Source organism: Cricetulus griseus, chromosome 2, assembly GCF_003668045.3.
Source record: "Cricetulus griseus strain 17A/GY chromosome 2, alternate assembly CriGri-PICRH-1.0, whole genome shotgun sequence".
Classification (NCBI taxonomy): Eukaryota; Metazoa; Chordata; class Mammalia; order Rodentia; family Cricetidae; genus Cricetulus; species Cricetulus griseus.
The window spans coordinates 438,412,235-438,429,980 of NC_048595.1; the positions used below are offsets into that span (position 1 = coordinate 438,412,235).

The 17,746-nt window shown below is 38.4% G+C and overlaps 1 protein-coding gene across 4 annotated transcripts in view; it reads left to right on the forward strand.

Moving 5' to 3' along the window:
• Dis3l2 (DIS3 like 3'-5' exoribonuclease 2) overlaps positions 1-17,746 on the forward strand; it is a 306,233-nt gene that overhangs the window by 33,322 nt on the left and 255,165 nt on the right. For all 4 annotated transcript variants that reach the window (XM_035441100.1, XM_027397459.2, XM_035441098.1 and 1 more), the window contains exons 4-5: positions 4,442-4,495; positions 12,206-12,307. In XM_035441100.1, coding sequence (XP_035296991.1) covers positions 4,442-4,495; positions 12,206-12,307 — 156 coding nt within the window. The remainder of the gene's footprint in view (positions 1-4,441; positions 4,496-12,205; positions 12,308-17,746) is intronic.

Consider the following 17,746-nt stretch of genomic DNA (forward strand, 5'->3'; position numbering starts at 1 on the left):
GTCACAACACCCACACATATCAAGGGGGGAAAGATTGAGGTCTGCTTGGGTGTGTATTAAAGAAGAGAACAGTAGAGGTGACATTATGTTGGAAGGAATATCTAAGAAGAGAGGTGGCATTCAGAATTATGATACCAGGGACAAAGGGATTTGTCCTCTACAGAAATTAGATGATTCCTAAACTTAAGAACCATTTCTTGAAAGGTTAGGGAATGTCAAGCATTCCGGAATGAGCACTAGAAAAGTCATTGAGGAGGTAGGCAAAAATAACTGTATTAATGACAGAAATTATAGGATGGATCATTGCTCAGAGAGAACGATGAGAGATAATAGCTAGAAGGAGCCACTGCACATAGTGTGGTTAGGGGAGGCCTCCATGAGATTATCCTGTAAGTGAGACCTGAAGAGCAAGAATGAGCCAGCCATTTTCAGCCTTCAGAAAAGATTATAGGTAGAGAGATCAGTGAGTGGAAGAATGGCAAGCAGAAGACTTGATGTTTTTGAGGACCAAGAAAGAAGCTGCCTTTTGAGACATAAGGGAGCAATGGACAGTTAGGCGGCAGCCAAGTCATTTAGGGTCTGTGACTGTGTTAGGAACTTGAATTTCATTCAAGAACAATGGGGAGTCACCAAAGGGTATTAAGTAGGAGAACACAGTCGTTTTCATGTCTTAAAAATGTCTCTGGCTGTTGTGAGATAAGTGGACTTGAATGGAAGCTGGAAGTTCACTTAGAAAGCCATTGAAGTTCACTAGATAAGAAAATATGGAGACATGACAAGAGAGAACAGGGTGTGGCCGTGAGGAGAGAAGTGGGGGAGGCTGTGGCGCTAGAGTTGACTCTCCATGCTGATGCTTAGATGTGAGATCCGGGATGATTGACCCTCCATGCTGATGCTTAGATGTGAGATCCGGGATGATTGACCCTCCATGCTGATGCTTAGATGTGAGATCCGGGATGATTCCTAAGCACCTGAGTGGGTCAGATGATGGCCTGATCTTGCTGTTAGTCAAGCTAAGGAAGACAGACTTAGAAATGTGCTGGTTTTGGGGATGTATAAGTAAATGTGTGACAAGGCTGCAGAGATGAGTGGAGCCAAGAGGCAGTTAGGAGCCTGGATTCTGGAACCAGACTCTCAGATTTACTTCCTCAGTGCCTCGGCTACCTCAGCTGTAACACATGAAGAAAAGAGTATCTGTGTCATACTTGTGGGAGTTAAATTAGTTCATAGCTAATTTAAGTTAGCTAACTTATTTTAAATTAATTCATTAGCTCTTATAAGTGCATGGCCCATAGTGTACCCATGTAAGTAGTATTTGAGATTGTTTTTAATTACTGTCAGAGGAACATCTGTAATTCAACTTAGGTATTGCTGTCCTCTGTAGATAGCTATCTGCAATTTTATGTCTTAGGATTATTTTTCAAGGAAATCTGGAAACATATTTGTATGTGTGAAATTCCCAAGTTTTAAGTGTTTCAGACATACTGTAAGCCATCTAAAATGTATTTGTGATTGCCAAATTAGACTACTTAGACCATTTGTGTGTTATTTTTCTGCATTGCCATTCTGGTCCTTGGGTATAGGCAAGGAGAAGACAAATAGCTGTGGTCACTTGAGAGGTAGGCCTTATTGATTGTGTGTAAGAGGAAATGGGAACCCAAGGCCCAAGGTTTGTGAAGCTAAGGGATAATGGCAGGCAAAGACTACTAGTTGGCCAAGGAGGTGAGTAACCATAGTAGAAGGGTAGTGGTTGGTAAATTCAATGGAGATGGATTTATGGGCTGTGGCATGGAGGTCTTAGTAAAACTGACCTACTATTTGAAATTTCATGGTAAGATGGAAGTACAGAAGACTCCAATTAGAAAGAGTGATGCTGGACTTCTTTTGTTTGAAGTAATGTGACAGTAGGGTTTAGTCCTACTAAACGGGTTTCCTAAACCCGTTTAGGAAACAGGTGCTGGGACGAGTGGAGATAAAGGTAGCTTGAGTGATTCAGTCATTGATGTAGATTCAAAGTTCCTAAATGTTTATAGGGATTGGGATAGAAGGGAAGGCAGTGACCCTCCAGTCAAAAGATTAGTGAATTAGTGCTATGATCGGGAAGTTAGAAGGTAGCTGTACCAAGTCTATGGCATGAACTTCAAAATGGTTTTTGAGAAAGGATATAGGAACAAACTAATTTTAAATTCATTGTGGGGAAACAGTCTTCACCATCCTTGAGATGCTCTCTTTGACAGCACCCAAAGGAACCTGTGACATTAGGGCAGAGCCAGGTTCTGATCAGGTAAGAAGTTGCAGGAGCATTCAGAACAGGATGGGAAGTACATAATCCTTCTCACTGGTCAAGCTCCAGACTTGGAGAAGTTTGAAGAAGAGGAAAGATGGGGAATTAGGTGAGTTGTGGAAAGACAGAAATGCAAGCCTTGGCCTCCTCTGGGTGAGACATCCTCTGCCGGGTGACTGTGCTGTGTGGCAGACTGTTTCTTGACAGGCTTGATGCTTACTTAACCTTCTTTCAGGCTGTAGGAACAACTCTGGTCTGCTGAGGACCCAGTTGGAGTTACCTGTTTCTATGTGTTCTCTGGGGTCTGTTCCAAATGTTGATCTGAAGCAAGGCTTCTACCCTCTTCTTTATGCTTTCATCTATTGGGAGGTTTGGGATAGAGAATCAGGAATCAAGAGCTTTGTGGTGCTTTTAATATATTTTCTTTTAAGTAGAGCCTAAATGCAGACCTGAACAATGTGTGTCTTTCCCCTGAACCCAGCCTTGGCTTCTTTCAGTGTTCTGCAATTAAAGACGCACTCAAAATAAGAGGCTACCCCTTTGCTTAACTGAAAGGGAGATGATAGGAGAAGAATAGGAATTAAAAAAAAAGTTAGAAAAGGGTGTCTGGAATCAGAAAATGAAATACTTAAAAATACTGTTTCAGTTCACTGAAACATTTCCCCATAAGACTGTCTATTATTCTCTATTGTAGTCCCATAATCATACATAGTGCCTGTCAAGCTAGTTGTCAGGAAATATTTGTTGAGTGTATGACTGTTTAGAAAGAATTGTAAGTATTTTTCCTTTTCCTTCAGGAAGAAACACTAACTTTAGAAGTGAATTTGCTTCAGCACTCTTAACCAGAAAGCCTGGGGCAGCTTGTCAGCCATATCTCCTGGCCCCTCATTCTGTAACTTTAAGCTGAATTCTGGCAGGATGGGGAAGAGTGAGTGTTGGACCACTTGCCTGCTCTTGCTAACAGCACACCTCTACTTTCTTCCTTTCTGGCCCTCCTTCCTTTCCCTTTTGCTCTTCCGTGAGGACTGTATACGATCCCTGGAGCCTTTCATGGTGTCCTGGCTGAAAGTGTGCTGTAGTTTAACTTCACACCCTTCCACACATTTTCTTTCTCAAGGACCATGCTTAGTTATTATTCAGCACCCTATGTGGTCTGTTTTGGGTTTTGACCGTAATCACTATTTAACAAATGGTTAAGGACTGAGTGATCATTTATGATATCTAATTGGTGTGTTAAGATGTGTACCATGGCATGGAAATTTGTAATTCAAGCACCAGTGAAAGAAATAAATTATTTTCCATTTAATTTTATGCCTTCACCTATCTTGTGAATTATGTGCCTTTGAGTCATTCATTTGAGTGGGATATGTTATTTAAACACTTTCTCAAGTTATCTATCCTCTGAGTCGTGTTGTTAGAAAAATAGCTTCTTCCCTCCATGTGCCCCAGTGGCCTGTGAGTGCAGCTGGAATCTAGGGAGGTTATGGCTTCCTGAAAAGATCCACAGCACTGAGCTGCTGTTGAGGACTGCTCCCAACTGCACCCTTGTATATAAATAGAAGTGGAACTTGACTTGGTGCTGGAATCATACGAAATTGAAGGCAGACTGGGTGGCCTAGGTGTGGGAACTAACATTGCCATTTGCATTAAGAGCTGGTTATGAACCATTTTGAATTACTAACTCATTGGGCTCTGCAAAGAGGCCATTGTAAAACATGTCTGTCTAGTTCCTTGAGGTCAAGTATCCAGTTAGAAACCAACTTGAAAATAGCCCCAGAAACATGCCATTGTGCAGAGGTCATGGAACAGAGATAGCAAAAGCTAACGTAAGACACAATCTCCAGGTAGCATTATTAAAGTCAAGGTTTAATGTGAAAATCAGTAGTGGTTGTTTCCTGGTCTGTGCCAAGTGCTGTCATTTCTTCCCTTTGTCCATCACAGGAGGTGTCAATCTGAGCTTTTGGTGTTTGAACCTGGTGTTTTAAACAAACTTTAATCAATTTTCATGCATTTCATCCATAGTTTTCATATATCTAACTTGTTTTCTGAATCAAATTGTTTAATAACTTTTTATCAGAGAACAGCAAACATAGGAAAAAACATAAATATCCAGCTAGTTAGGTTTTTCACAGATTTTTGTTTTATTTTGTTTTAAAGGGAGTATTGAGAATTAATCCAAAGAAGTTTCATGAAGCCTTCATTCCTTCTCCGGTAAGTTTATTAACTTTATAATAAACTTAATGTCATATTGAATATTTTAGATGTGCTCTGAACTTGAAATCATATACTTTAACTAAAAAGCAGAATAGTATAACAAAATTGAGAATAGGCAAAGATTTTCTTCAAATTTAAATAAATAAAATTTGTCTTTGGTTCACCACCCCTTCTGCCAGTCTTAAATTCAAATGCCAAATGAGAGGGATGGTATTTGTTCTGAGGCTGCAGAAAGCAGCTGGACCCAGGCAGACTACTCGCCAGTTCATGTAATTGGATGCTCTTGGTTTATAGCTTAAAAGGATTTATTGGTTTTTCCACTGATTTAAGTTAATCTTTCCTAAACAAATATGCTATCTACTTTCGTTCTACTGCATGAGCTAATCTGAATGTTTGTCCAAAAATAATGTGTAATGCTTTTTGTTAGTTTTTCACTCCACTCTCATATAGGTGATAGGCCTTTGGACAAGGCTCTTTACTTTTTGTCTTGTAGGCTATTTCTTATATTCATGACTCACTCTAAGAGATTCTCTCTGGTTAAAGTATGTGCACACTGGTAAGTAGCAGCAGGTCTTTGCAGAAGGAGCCTTGATTGTGCAAAGCTGGGAGAGCAATATTCTTGAGTTTCTGGCCTCATTTTTCCAGGAGGTTGTAATGGATAGCTATAACTTTTTTTTTTTTTTTTTTTTTTTTACAGTGGTAGAGATCATAGGGGTGAACTTATAGAAGAGAAATAGAACACAAATGTTTCTGTTTCTGTTAACATATTTTGTTTCCTAAATGGCAAGTTTAATAATATTACCATGTTTTTCATAGGTGATTCTGTTATTAGTGTTGTTATTATTATTACAGTGACCTTGTTATCTCTTCTCAAGTTCTATCCATTTCCTTTTCTCTTTCCCACCAGAAACCAAGGACTCATATTTAACTCCAAGTTCAAGGCTTGCCATTATGTTAGGGGAAAGGCATCTCTGACAGGTCACATTCTTTTCTCTGAACCATAGTCTCTTCCTCGGACAAAACATATCTGTATTCTGACTTGTACTTGAATAGTGACAACTTTGAGGTGATATTTCATCTCAGGAACAGTTCTGTCATGCAGCAGAGTGTGTGTAGAGTGTGGTTTACATGGGTACTAGATTCTAGAGTTTGCTCATACAATGATCATGTACAAGAAGGTGCCATATCAAGAGTCAAGACTAGCCATCTCTCAATAGGTTCTGTACAACCAATGTTTCTCACATTAGAAAGAATGATTTTTGTTGTTGTTGTAGCATTCCAGTTGGAGGAGTTTGATTAAATCAGGGTTCCTGAGTATGAAAAACAGTAACTTTTAAGCATGAGTCTCACTTAATGGAGTAAGGGATTCATTCCATAAGCTATCTATGAACTGTACAGAGTTCAAACCTTTCATCTACTCTGTGTGTAGATGTTCACCCTCACTGTCTGGAATGATAAAGAGGACTGTAGCATTTTGAAAATTTTATTACTAGCTTTTGTTTTTTCTAAGTGTCCAGTCTTGAGTTCCTCTAAGCTAAATCCCTGTTAGGTCACCACTTAACAAATGTGGAGACTAGGACTAAGGGACAGAAGAGACACATATTTCAAATATATAAAAAGCTATGAATCAGGAACTGAAGAGATGGCTCAGGAGTTAAGAGCCTGTGCTCCTTTTGTAGAGGACCTGAGTTCAGTTACTCACCACAATCACCTGTAATTCCAGCTCCAGGGAATCTTTTGCTTTGTGAACACTACATTTAGGTGCATATAGCACCATGCCTTGTACTTAGCTTAAAAAGAATAAATACAAATGTGTAAATCAAGCTAACAATTCATTAAGCCAAAAATATATATCATGGGCCAAAGAGATTGCTCAGTGGTTAAGAGCTCTTGCTGTTCTTCCAGAGAATGAAAGTTTGGATTTCAGCACCCATGCCAGGTATTTTAGAAGCCCCTGTAACTCTAGTTCCATGGGATCTGACCCCTTTTCCTGGCCTTGGTGGATACCTACATGCATGTGCACCTTCACATATACATAAATAAAAATAATCTTAAAACTATATTTGAGCAAAGGTGTCCAGACCAGGCTGGTGAAACCCACAGAAACAACTGGCCTGAACACTGGGGAACTCTTGCTCCCCAGTCTGATAGCTGGGGTACCAGCATGGGACTGATCCAGACCCCAGGAACATGGGTTTCATTGAGGAAACCTCAGAAATCTACAGGACCTCCTGTAGTAGTTCAGTACTTATCCCTATCATAGGTGTAGACTTTGGGAGCCCATTCCATATAGAGGAATACTCCCTGAGCCAAGACATAGGGGATGGGCCCAGGCCCTATCCCAAAGGATACGATAGCCTCTGATGACCCCCTATGGAAGGCCTCACCCTCCAGGAGGAGCAGAAAGGATATGTGATAGGTAGGGTTTTAGTTGGGGGGAAGGATGGTAGGGGAGGACGGGAGGGAGAGGGAATTGGGATTGACATGTAAAATAATCTTGTTTCTATTCAAATAAAAAGAATCTGAAAAAAAACTATATTTTATGACAAATATGCCTCTATGCACCCATGTTTATGTGTAGAACTCATATTTCTTGGAGCTTTGGGCTGACTGAGATACAGGGTGTTCACCTGTGCTCTGCCCCTATCTTTCTCAAGTATGATTCCTTGTCTCCTTTTGGTTCCTTTACAATCCACCAGGGCTCTTGGATGTGCATCTGTTGCTGTCTTGTCCCATAGATCTGGGCACTATATTCATGTTTCTTAGCAATACTGTCCCTGGTTTTCATGTAATCCAGGGGTGCCTCTCAGGTGTTTGGGCCAATTTCAGGGGACACATTACTTTGACTCTTAGAATTCCTTATCAGATGAGGTAGGTTGAGGAACATGGTGAGGATTCTACAAACTAAATTCATATTCTTTACTTTGCAAATGTTGTGTCTGTATGCCTTATTTTGGTTTGTTAAAGAAAAGCTAGGAAGCAAAAGCTGAATGTACTGATGTTTCAGAGGGTCTTAGTTGTTTTCTTATTTGAAAGTGTTTTCCTGTCATGTTCTATTTAGAAAGTTTCAGCATTAGTATTGGTTTTTGTTTTTTGTTTTTTTCTATGCTTCATTTGTTCTTTTATCTAGAATCTAATGGAGTAGTCACATTCTCTCAGAAGGATAAAAGCTACTAAATTTGCCTCTTGTGAAGATTGGCTGCAAAAGCTGCTCATCAGAGCCCAATTAATTATAGGTGAATAGAAATAATTTTAGACATTGGAGTAATACTGCATTCTTGTTTTGGGGCTCTTTTGGTTAGCTTTGGTTTTCAGAGGCATTATAGAAAGGAATTGACAAGGCCATTAGTAGAAATCAGTAGTGTAAATATCTGCTTAAGTGTAGTTTACATCCATGTCAAGAACAAACGTTTATGAACTGCAAAATCTCACAAGTAGACTAGAAAGTGGCATATTGGGGCTTGAATGTAAGACAGAAAAGGGTATGAAAAAAGTCTCTGATCTGACCTTAGGAATTAGAAAGCTTTCCTCATTTATATGATGAAGAGTTGATTAAATATCACCTGTTTGTCACAGCTTCAAAATTCTAAGGCTTTTTGAGAGAGAGAGAGAGAGAAAAGGAGATTTGACTAAATTAGTTAGGTTTCTTCTTCTTCTTCTTCTTCTTCTTCTTCTTCTTCTTCTTCTTCTTCTTCTTCTTCTTCTTCTTCTTTCTTCCTCCTCCTCCTCATTCTTCTTTTTTTTGGGGGAGGGAGGTTCGAGATAGGGTTTCTCTGTGGCTTTGGAGGCTGTCCTGGAACTTGCTCTGTAGACCAGGCTGGCCTCGAACTCACTGAGATCTACCAGCCTCTGTCTCCCGAGTGCTGGGATTAAAGGCGTGTGCCACCAATGCCTGGCAGTTAGGTTTATTCTTATTCTAAAATGTTTACTAGGCCAGTGGGCTAAGACTTTATCATCAGATATATAAAAGAATATTTTGTGTTGAGGCAACTTGACTTGGAGTCATTATAATTTCTATTGATAGAAACTAGATTTTTGTGTTCTTATGGCAGATCCCAAATGTATGGAATGAGTCACATGTCTACATGTTAGTATCTTGGAATTCTTGGTAAAAGTAAAATACAAAGTGAAAATAAAACCAAATAACTTTTAATAAAACTCAGATAAATGATAACATAATATCTGTTTATCCTATTTGAGTTGAGATAAAGAGGAGAAATGGAGCAGCTTTTTGTTGTTGTTGTTTCTGCCCTGGATTATATTGGTCTAAGAAGCTCTGTAATTGGTATGTCTTGTCATGGGAGGCACTTCTTCCAGCTGTGGAATTTATTTCTGGTCCAAAAGGATCTATTCCACCAATAGAGGATACTGTGACCATTATGACATTCTTAGATTGTCTGTCCTTAATGTTTTCTTTTCAATTAGATTTTTTCCACATTCCTTTTCTTATTTTATTTTATGGGGTTTATCGTTCACTTACTGCCTCCTTCATCTCCTCTTTTAGATATTCTTTCTGATCTTCTTTCTAATAGATAAGGCAATTCTTCTAGCACTCAAGTGAAGAGCTGAGTTGTGTGGCCTTAAAAACGAGTTAATAGTATTGGGCAGCTCCTAAGTTTAGTATCTTTAAAATGATAGACTATAGATTCAGTCTTCTGAGTGAATCCAAGACTGAATAGAGATAGAATAGCTAGAGGTTGTCTCAGATTCTACTCATTCCCTCTTTTCTTGGTTCTTTGAGACAAGAAAATCAGTATAACTGATCTTTAATTTCTGAGCTGCCAAAGAATGATTATAACTGCTTGTTGAGGAGGCATGGCATTGCTGATGTTTTGATACATGAGAATAGGTTAAGATGACCTCTGAACAGCTGTCTTCATTGGAGAGAGGTTCATAAGATCATTGTGCTTTAAATACATTGCAGAATGCAACAATTAATGGTGATGGGTCATACTTGAGTTGTTCATGTTCTGTTTACCAGTCATCTGGGTTTCTCTGAGAATCTCATCTCAAGGTCAAACTGCTGTAATTCTTTGTGGCTAACATGGTAGCTGTTCTTAGGGACTAGGGTAGGGTTAGGGTCAGGTTTGACAGAATGTAGGCCACAGCTGCCAGCCATCACTAGATTGGAAATTGAACAGAAAATCTGTTTTAAACTACCTCAAATTTGTAACTAGGAACTATAAAACATGCTGAGTGGCTAAGTCCTCTCTCCCTCCCTACTCCTTCCCCCCTCCCTCCCTACTCCCTCTCCCTTCCTCCATCCCCCCTCCCTCTTTACCTCTCTCTTTCCCCTTGAGGTGGGATTGGTGATTTTGGAATGACAGTTTTAACTAGCTAGAATTTTATAGTACTCAGTTATTTGAATGTTAAATCTTAACAGTATAGACTGTTTCTATTACAAAAAAAGTTACTTTCCAGATACTTTTGTTGTCAGCTCATGTAAGCAAAGCCAACATTTAACTTCTCTTTTATTCTCTGAAAAGGAACACATAAGTATGACTTGGAAGAATAAAGTAGAGTACATGTTTATTGATGAGACATTTGTCTCTCAGCCTCTGATCCCCCAAAGCTTGCTTTTCCTTGGCTATTTCCTGCATGTGATTTTGTAGAGCAATCTGTCTTATCAAGGCAACTGTGGCACCCAGTAGATTTTGAAGTAGATGCCTGGGGAGGGGGTCATTGGGCACCATAGCACTTACAAAGGGGTATTTCTGACTGTAAGACTGAGAATGCTTAAGGTGTCAGTGCTTCATGTTTGGGGTCTAGAGCAGTGTTCTCAGCCTTCCTGATGCTGCAGCCCTTTAATACAGTTCCTCATGCTGTGGTGACCTCCAAGCATACAATTTTTTAATTATTTTGTTATTACTTCATAGCTATAATTTTGCTACTGTTGTGAATTATAATGTCAATATCTGATATGTAGGTTTTCTTATACGTGACCCCTGTGGAGGTTTCGATCCACAAGTTGAGACCCACTGGTCTAGAGTTTACTATGCTCTGAAGCCAGGAGTGAGGAGATTTGAAGATGCTTTAAGAATCTCAATTTTTTTTCATTTTTTAAAGAATTTCATATATGAGTATTGTATTTAAATTATTTCCTCTCCCTCTCATGCAGCTTCTCCTAAGTCTCCTCACTACTCATCAAATTCATAAACATGTTTATTGTGTATATATATGCATGTATATACTCATGTGTATGTGCAAATATATAAACACAACGTGCTTAGTCAATTTGGTGTTGCTTACATGTGTGTGTCTCTAGGGTGTTGGGTAACCTATTAGGAGGTTCATTGGTGGGGAAGACTGATTCTACCTCTCCCGGAAGTCATCAATTGCCTTTAGTTCACACCTAGGGGTGGGGTCTTATGAGATTTCCCTCATCCATGTCAACTAGTGTCATCCTTGTGCAGGTTTTATTCATGTAACACATTGTTGAGATTTTATTGTGCAGCTTCCTTATCATATATAGAAGAGACATTATCTTGCAGCAGACATCCTGGTCCTTTGGCTTTTACAGTCTTTCTGTTCCCTCTTGTACCATGTTCCTTGAGCCTTAGGTGTGGGGTTTGTGCCATAGATGTATCTTTTGAGGCTGGACATGCCTTTTGATCAATTGTGAATTTCTGTCATGGTCTCTGTTGTAAAAAAAAAAAAAAAAAGCTTCTATGATGAGAGGAGAGAGAGAGCTATACTTCTGTGTGGATAGAAGGATAAATATTTAGACTGTAGTTAGAAAATATACTGGTTTAGGAATATAGCAATAGTAGGCTCTTTTCTAGGATCCATGGGCTCACCAGTTATCAGAAGTTGGCTAGATTTACAGTATCAGGAATAAACTCCTTTCTATTCAGTGGGCTTTAATTAGATGGCTATTGGTTACCCCCAAGATATGAGTGCCATTTTTACACCTTTGGTGTTATCTTGCAGTTCTGGTCAATGTTGAGGTTCATTGGCACATGGTTACAGTTGGGTTGCAGTATCAATTTCCCTAGCACCTCCTAGTACTACAAAAGCTAGTTCTCAGGGAGGAGGCTTCCAGGCCACATCCATAGCTCCATTCCTCCCAGTCCTGTAACAAAGTATATGGTGTCTTCAGCAATAGGGATTGAGCTTCAGTTTCTGGGAGGCAACTTAGAGAAACAGAAATAGCATATGTTCTTTTGAGAGTGTTTGGACTTGCCTGACCAACTTGAAAGGAGGTTTCCTGTGCCTGGCACTGGGATTTTAATGGCCTTATGGAATCATATTATTTTTATGTTAACTTAAAATTACATGTAAGTGTTTATATATGTATCTGTTAAATTAACCTCAAGCTCTTGCTCCTTCCTTCTCTCTCTGCTTTCTTTGGAGCTTTCCTTTTCCAATCTAAAGCTAAAAAGGATAACATCATCTTTCTTGTTTTAGTAATCAGAGTCTTCAATCTTAGTTTTTTTTTTCTTATGTGCTTTTTTTTGTCTGCCTTTAGTGGATTTCTTGAAGTATTTGGTGATTTTTTTTAAGCACTCTTCTAGTCTGTTCATAGTTTTGCATTGCCATTTCTTTTATCAGAAGAGATTTAGTTCTCTTTAGATTTGTTTGAAGCTGTGGAGTAGAGTTCTTGTTAATTTAGTAGACAGATTTAGGGTCTAAACACTTTTAAGGAAATAAATTTTGGCTCCATGCCTTGGTAAGTTGACTGTTCCTTTATTTCTCCTTCCAACTTAGGATGGTGATCGGGACATTTTTATTGATGGAGTTGTTGCTCGTAATAGAGCCTTAAATGGGGACCTTGTGGTTGTAAAACTGCTTCCTGAAGACCAGTGGAAGGTGAGTTTAAATTTCCTTATCTCGTTATTTTCTTCATAGGGTATTATGCATTCCATGATGCACTTATAAGCATATTGTGTGTGTGTGTGTGTGTGTGTGTGTGTGTGTGTGTGTGTGTGTGTGTGTTTGTGTGTGTGTGTGGTGGGTTACAGGCCCTTTGGGCCCCAAAATAAAACTGAATGTTGTTTCTGAATCATGCTACTGAATGGGATTTGAAGCATCTTGTTCCCTCTCCCATCCATTTACCTTGTCAGATTTCTTTCGTGGATTTCTAATATTCTTTCAGATAAGAAAAATTTGTAGAGGGTCTTAACAAGCTTGAAATCACTCCTTACTTTCCTACACCCTATGCTGTGAGAGATGGGACAACAAATCCATGGAAATGATGGTATTCTTTCTAGGTTTCTGCTGCCTATACTGAAACACACAGCAATACGTGTTTAGTGCAGAATTAAAGACGTGCCAACAGGCCTAGATCTAGAGGTCTGATTTTGTAAATTCCATGCTGCTGGAGCTAGTCGAGCAGGAAAGAGTTTGATGAGCTAGGTAGCATCCCTGCAGTCATATAGTTTAGGTTCATGAACAAAACTTCTGTTTTTCTTTTACAGTTGGTATGTAAAAGTGGAAGAAATCAAACCAGAAGTCATCCTGGCTATTGTTTGAACATTGGACTTTAGTGGGACAAGTCTTGTGTTACAGATAGCCAGTGTGGAGAGAAGTTGGCATGTGAAAGCAGAACAGATAGGAATTGAAGGCAGATTTGAGGAACAGGACAAGGACAGGAGGGGAGCCACAGACACATGTTTTGTGTTTAAGCAAAATGAGTGTGATGTCATTAGCTGGAATTAGGAAGAGCATGTTTTGCTGTAGAAGTCATTAGTTTTGTCTGATATTATTAATATTTTTATAATATTTTGGATACATTATTGAAAAGTGCTTCAGCACCCTAGGTGGTCTCACTTACTGGTAAATCCTACTAAACATTTAAAGAAGAAATAGTCCTTGTTTTACACAAGGAGTGACCCCTTTACCTTCATTCTATGAGGCCACCATTGTGAAATACCAGAGTGGGAAACCACATAACAGATTTACAGATGAATAACTCTTATAAACACAGGTGAGCAAGCATCTAACAAAATGTTAGTAAAGAGACTCTAGGAACATGTACCTAAGAACGGAACATGAGTATGTGGCTTGTCCTAGAAATGCAAAGTTGACTTAATGTTTAAAAGAAATTACTGTAGCTCATCATTTAAAACTAAATTTGATACCATATTTCAATGAAGTATCAGTCAGTAGACATAGAAAACACATTTGACAAAATTCTACAAGTATTTGTGATAAAAATTTGCAGCAAACCAGGAATAGTTGTCATGTCAGAACCTGAGAACATGTAGAAGACGTTAGAACAGTGTCATTTTTAGCGGTGAAAAGCTTTGCCCCCTAAATCGAGGAGGAGGTAGGAATGTCCCTGTTGTTCTTCTTTCTAGTGTGTCAGGACAGAATCTCACTGTGTAACCCAGATTAGCACTGAACTCAGGATCCTCCTTCCCTAGTTTCCAGTACTAGAATAGTGAATACTGGGATGTAGGCATCTGCCACCAAGCCTGCCTTCTCCTTTGTTTTGGAGATTCAAGCCAGCACAAAAAGGAACTAGGAAATAAATTGTTTTATTATCTTACTATGTGATTTTTCTATGTAGATAGCTAATGAGTCTATTGAAAATGATACTAGAAAAAAACATTATCAAGGTTGAAGGACAGAAGGTTTATATAAAAAAAATCATTTGTACTTCTACATACTGGCACTGAAAAACAGGAAATTAAAAAATTTCTAAAAATGCTATTTATAATAGGATAAAAATATGACATAATTAGGGAGAAATGTGACCAAAAATATAAGCAGAGTTCACTAAAACTATAAAGCATTAGTGAAAGAAGTTAAGAACTCAATAAATGGTAAGAAATTCCATGTTTATGAAATAAAAGTCAATATCATTAAGATTCCAGTTCTACCCAAATATCAATATCAGCAGTCTCTTTATAGAATTTATAGGCAGTTTTTCAGAATATGTAGAAGAGCAGCACATCTAGAAGAGCCAAACAAAGGACAAAATTGGAGGATACAGCAACATCTGGTTTTAAAACCTCTGTTAAAGCTCCTGTACCCAAGGTAGGTGTGCTGTTAGCATTAAGGTGCATAAACCCATAAATAGATTCAAATATTCTTGACTGTTTCTCTATGAATTACTAAGGTAATTCTGTGAGAAAAGGATCTTTTTCCAACAAATGTTCTGTGCCAGTTTTATAGACATATAAAAACAAATTAACTTTGTCCCTTAGTATATACAGGATTAGAATAGGCAGAGAAGTACTTTGGGAAGCTGAGGAAGGAGTATTTCAGGTTGGAGGCCTGGCTGGACTACATTGTGAGTTCAAGGCCAGCCTGTCACAGAGTGAAAATGAAAACACCAAGGGCTAAGGAAAGAGCTCAAGTGTAAGGAGTGTATTTGTAGTTGGCTCTAAGTTCAACCTGAACTATGGACAAAATAGAGACCAGCAAATAGAAGGAAACAGTAGCTTGAAGTGAATTAGATCCCAATGTTTGTGTAAAAATATCAATTTTCTAAAAGGAAACTGAGGCAAAAATTTTAGATTTCCAGATTTTAGACATCAGATTTGGCCAATATTTCTTAAGTATAACAAAAGAAATTGAAATGTATAAGAAAAAAAGTCAATAAATTTGATTTCATCAAAATCATATACTTTGCTCTTCAGTAGCCGCTGTTTTAAAAATAAGAAAATAGGCCACAGATAAGGGTAAAGATTTCAAAAAACATTATCTGATTATGGGTTTTTATTTAGAGTATAAAGAAATTAATTCAATAATAACCAAGTTACAAAATGCAATACATTAAAATTTGAACAGCTAAGATATGGCAAATATGGGAAAAGATATTTAACATTAGTTATTAAGGAAATACAAGAAAAAATCACAAGATACTACAGATCCACTACAATAGCTAAAGTTAAAAAGACTGATCATGTGTTGGTGTGGGTATTATGTAACTAGCACTGTCGATGGGGGGAAAATGGACAATCACTTTGGAAAGGAGTTTGGTGGTTTCTTAAAAAGTTCAACATCTTACTAATGTATGATCCAGCCATTCCATTCTTGGTTGTTTACCTTAGTGAAATGAAACTATTGCTGCATTAAGTTTTATTCGCAAATGTTCAGTTTTAACCTCAAAGGGGAAACAAATATGTATCAGTATATGAATGAGCCAACCTATTTTGGTATGTCCATTCAATTGAATACAATTCAGCAGTGAAAAAAGAAAATGATTGATATGTACCATAAGATAAATATATTTCATAATAATTATGATGAGTAAAAGAAAATAGGCAAAAAGAATACCCTGTGATTTCATTTTATAAAAATCTAGGAATGCAAAATAATTAATCGTCACAAAAGGTAGACTAGTGGTTGCTTAGGGTGAGGGTAGGAGAGTTGTGTATGTTTATTAGTATTTGTGGGATTGTTGCTAATTGCACGCATATTTCAGGACTCACTGTACTTTTAGTATATGTAGTTTATTATGTGTTATGTGTTAGCTTTTTCCCAATACTATTGCAAAAAATACTGAAAATAAAGATATTTGCATAAATGAGTTTGGAGTTCCATGAAGAGGTAGAAACTAGACATGTAATTTTGGGAGTCATCAGCATACACATAGTGTTTACATCAGCATTGGTGGGTGTATTATCTAGAGTCACAGCTAAAGAAGAGGAGAACCCTGAATACTAAGTTTTTGTGTGAGCTGCCATTTAATAGTTAGGTGAGGACAATGTAGAGAGGCCCACATCTCTGTCACATGGGGACAAAAGTGTAATGGCCACGTTATGCCTGGTGAAGATAAGGGGCTGATGCAATCTAAGGATGTAGGGAACAGATGTGCAATGTAATGGAGTCAACAAACTCAGACTCTTGTGGTCTTGTGACCTGTTCAAAGAAGAGGCTGTGCTTTTGATGTCTATGGTTTCTGAGAGAATCTTTTTATGTAGTCCAGCTTGACTTCAAAGTTGTTATCCTCCTACCTCAGCCTTTGGAGTCCTAGGATTATAGGCACGTGCTCTTGGATGTACTTTGTTTGCTTCTACTATCTCTCTTGGCTAGCTAGCAGGATGAAGCTTAGTAGAAAAAGTCAATGAGAAAGACGAGAGTATCAGTAGAATTCGTCCTCAGGGATATAAGGAGCAGCTGGGCCCAAAGAGGGCCAAAGACCATAGATGCTTGATGCAAGGGCCTACCTAGTATAAGCTGAAGTATGCTTTGAGTTCTTTCACTGTGGGGCAGCTCTGTCTAAAAACATGACAGCGACAAAACTGAAACCAAGGTAGGCTCTTCATGGTCTCAGCTGCTCTGCCTGAATCTGAAGATTTGAGATTTGAAAGCCATCCTCATTGCTTATTCTGTGTCTGTGGAGCTCCCAAGCATCTTCACAGGCTGCTGACAATGACTTTGATTCTTTTCAGATCAGCTCCATTAGGTATATCTCTTAGGCCTTTTAGTTCAAGTATTTCATAGCTTCTCAATTCGAAGGTGGAAGTCTATTTACTGTGACCTACTTGTGACAGTTGTTGGTAACAGAATCAAACTAGAGAGAAGAGAATATTCAAACTGTCATCAGAAATCCCAGACATGTATAATACAGGCACCTCAAAACATGCTGGCCAATTGTCTTACATGTTTGTTAGTATAAAAGCATGTTGTCATCAAATGAATCTCTAGCCAGTGGTATAAGCAAATGTGAATTAATTGGATTATTTGTCTTTGGTTCTTTATGCTTGTTGTGTTCACTCTCTTGGGTATGCAAACTACGGTGCCTTTAGGGTTTTAGAAAAAAACAACAGTTCTTTTAGTTATAGTAGTAAATAGTCAATTTATTTCACAGCAGGCTTTTTGGCAAAATAGATAGCTATAAAAGTATCAAGCTGTGAGGCAATAATAAAAATTAATTTACTCTTATATAACAATTTTAATTTCAGAATTCTTTTACATTTTTGTTGTTTGTATATAATTGCTATCTACTGAAGGATATTTGAGAGACAAATGGTTGTTTCTTTACTTTGCCAGCTGGGAACTAAGAGACTGTGAGAGTGTGTGGTTTGAACAGTTTTGAGCAGAGCCAGTGCTAGGATCAGGCTCTCTTGACTTTTGTTTAATGCTCTTGTCCCTCAGGTATTCAAAGGGGTGATGGTGGTGGGAACCATGCCCAAGCATTGATCCTGTTTCTTCTTGGAGCGGCACTGGATAACCAGTGGCTTCTTCCATTTGTCCTGCCCTGGGCTAGATCATGGAGATATAAACAGAATAGGTCCCAGGTTTGCCCTTAGGGAACTTGTGGGCTGGTTGGAAGGGGATGGAAATAATTATGGT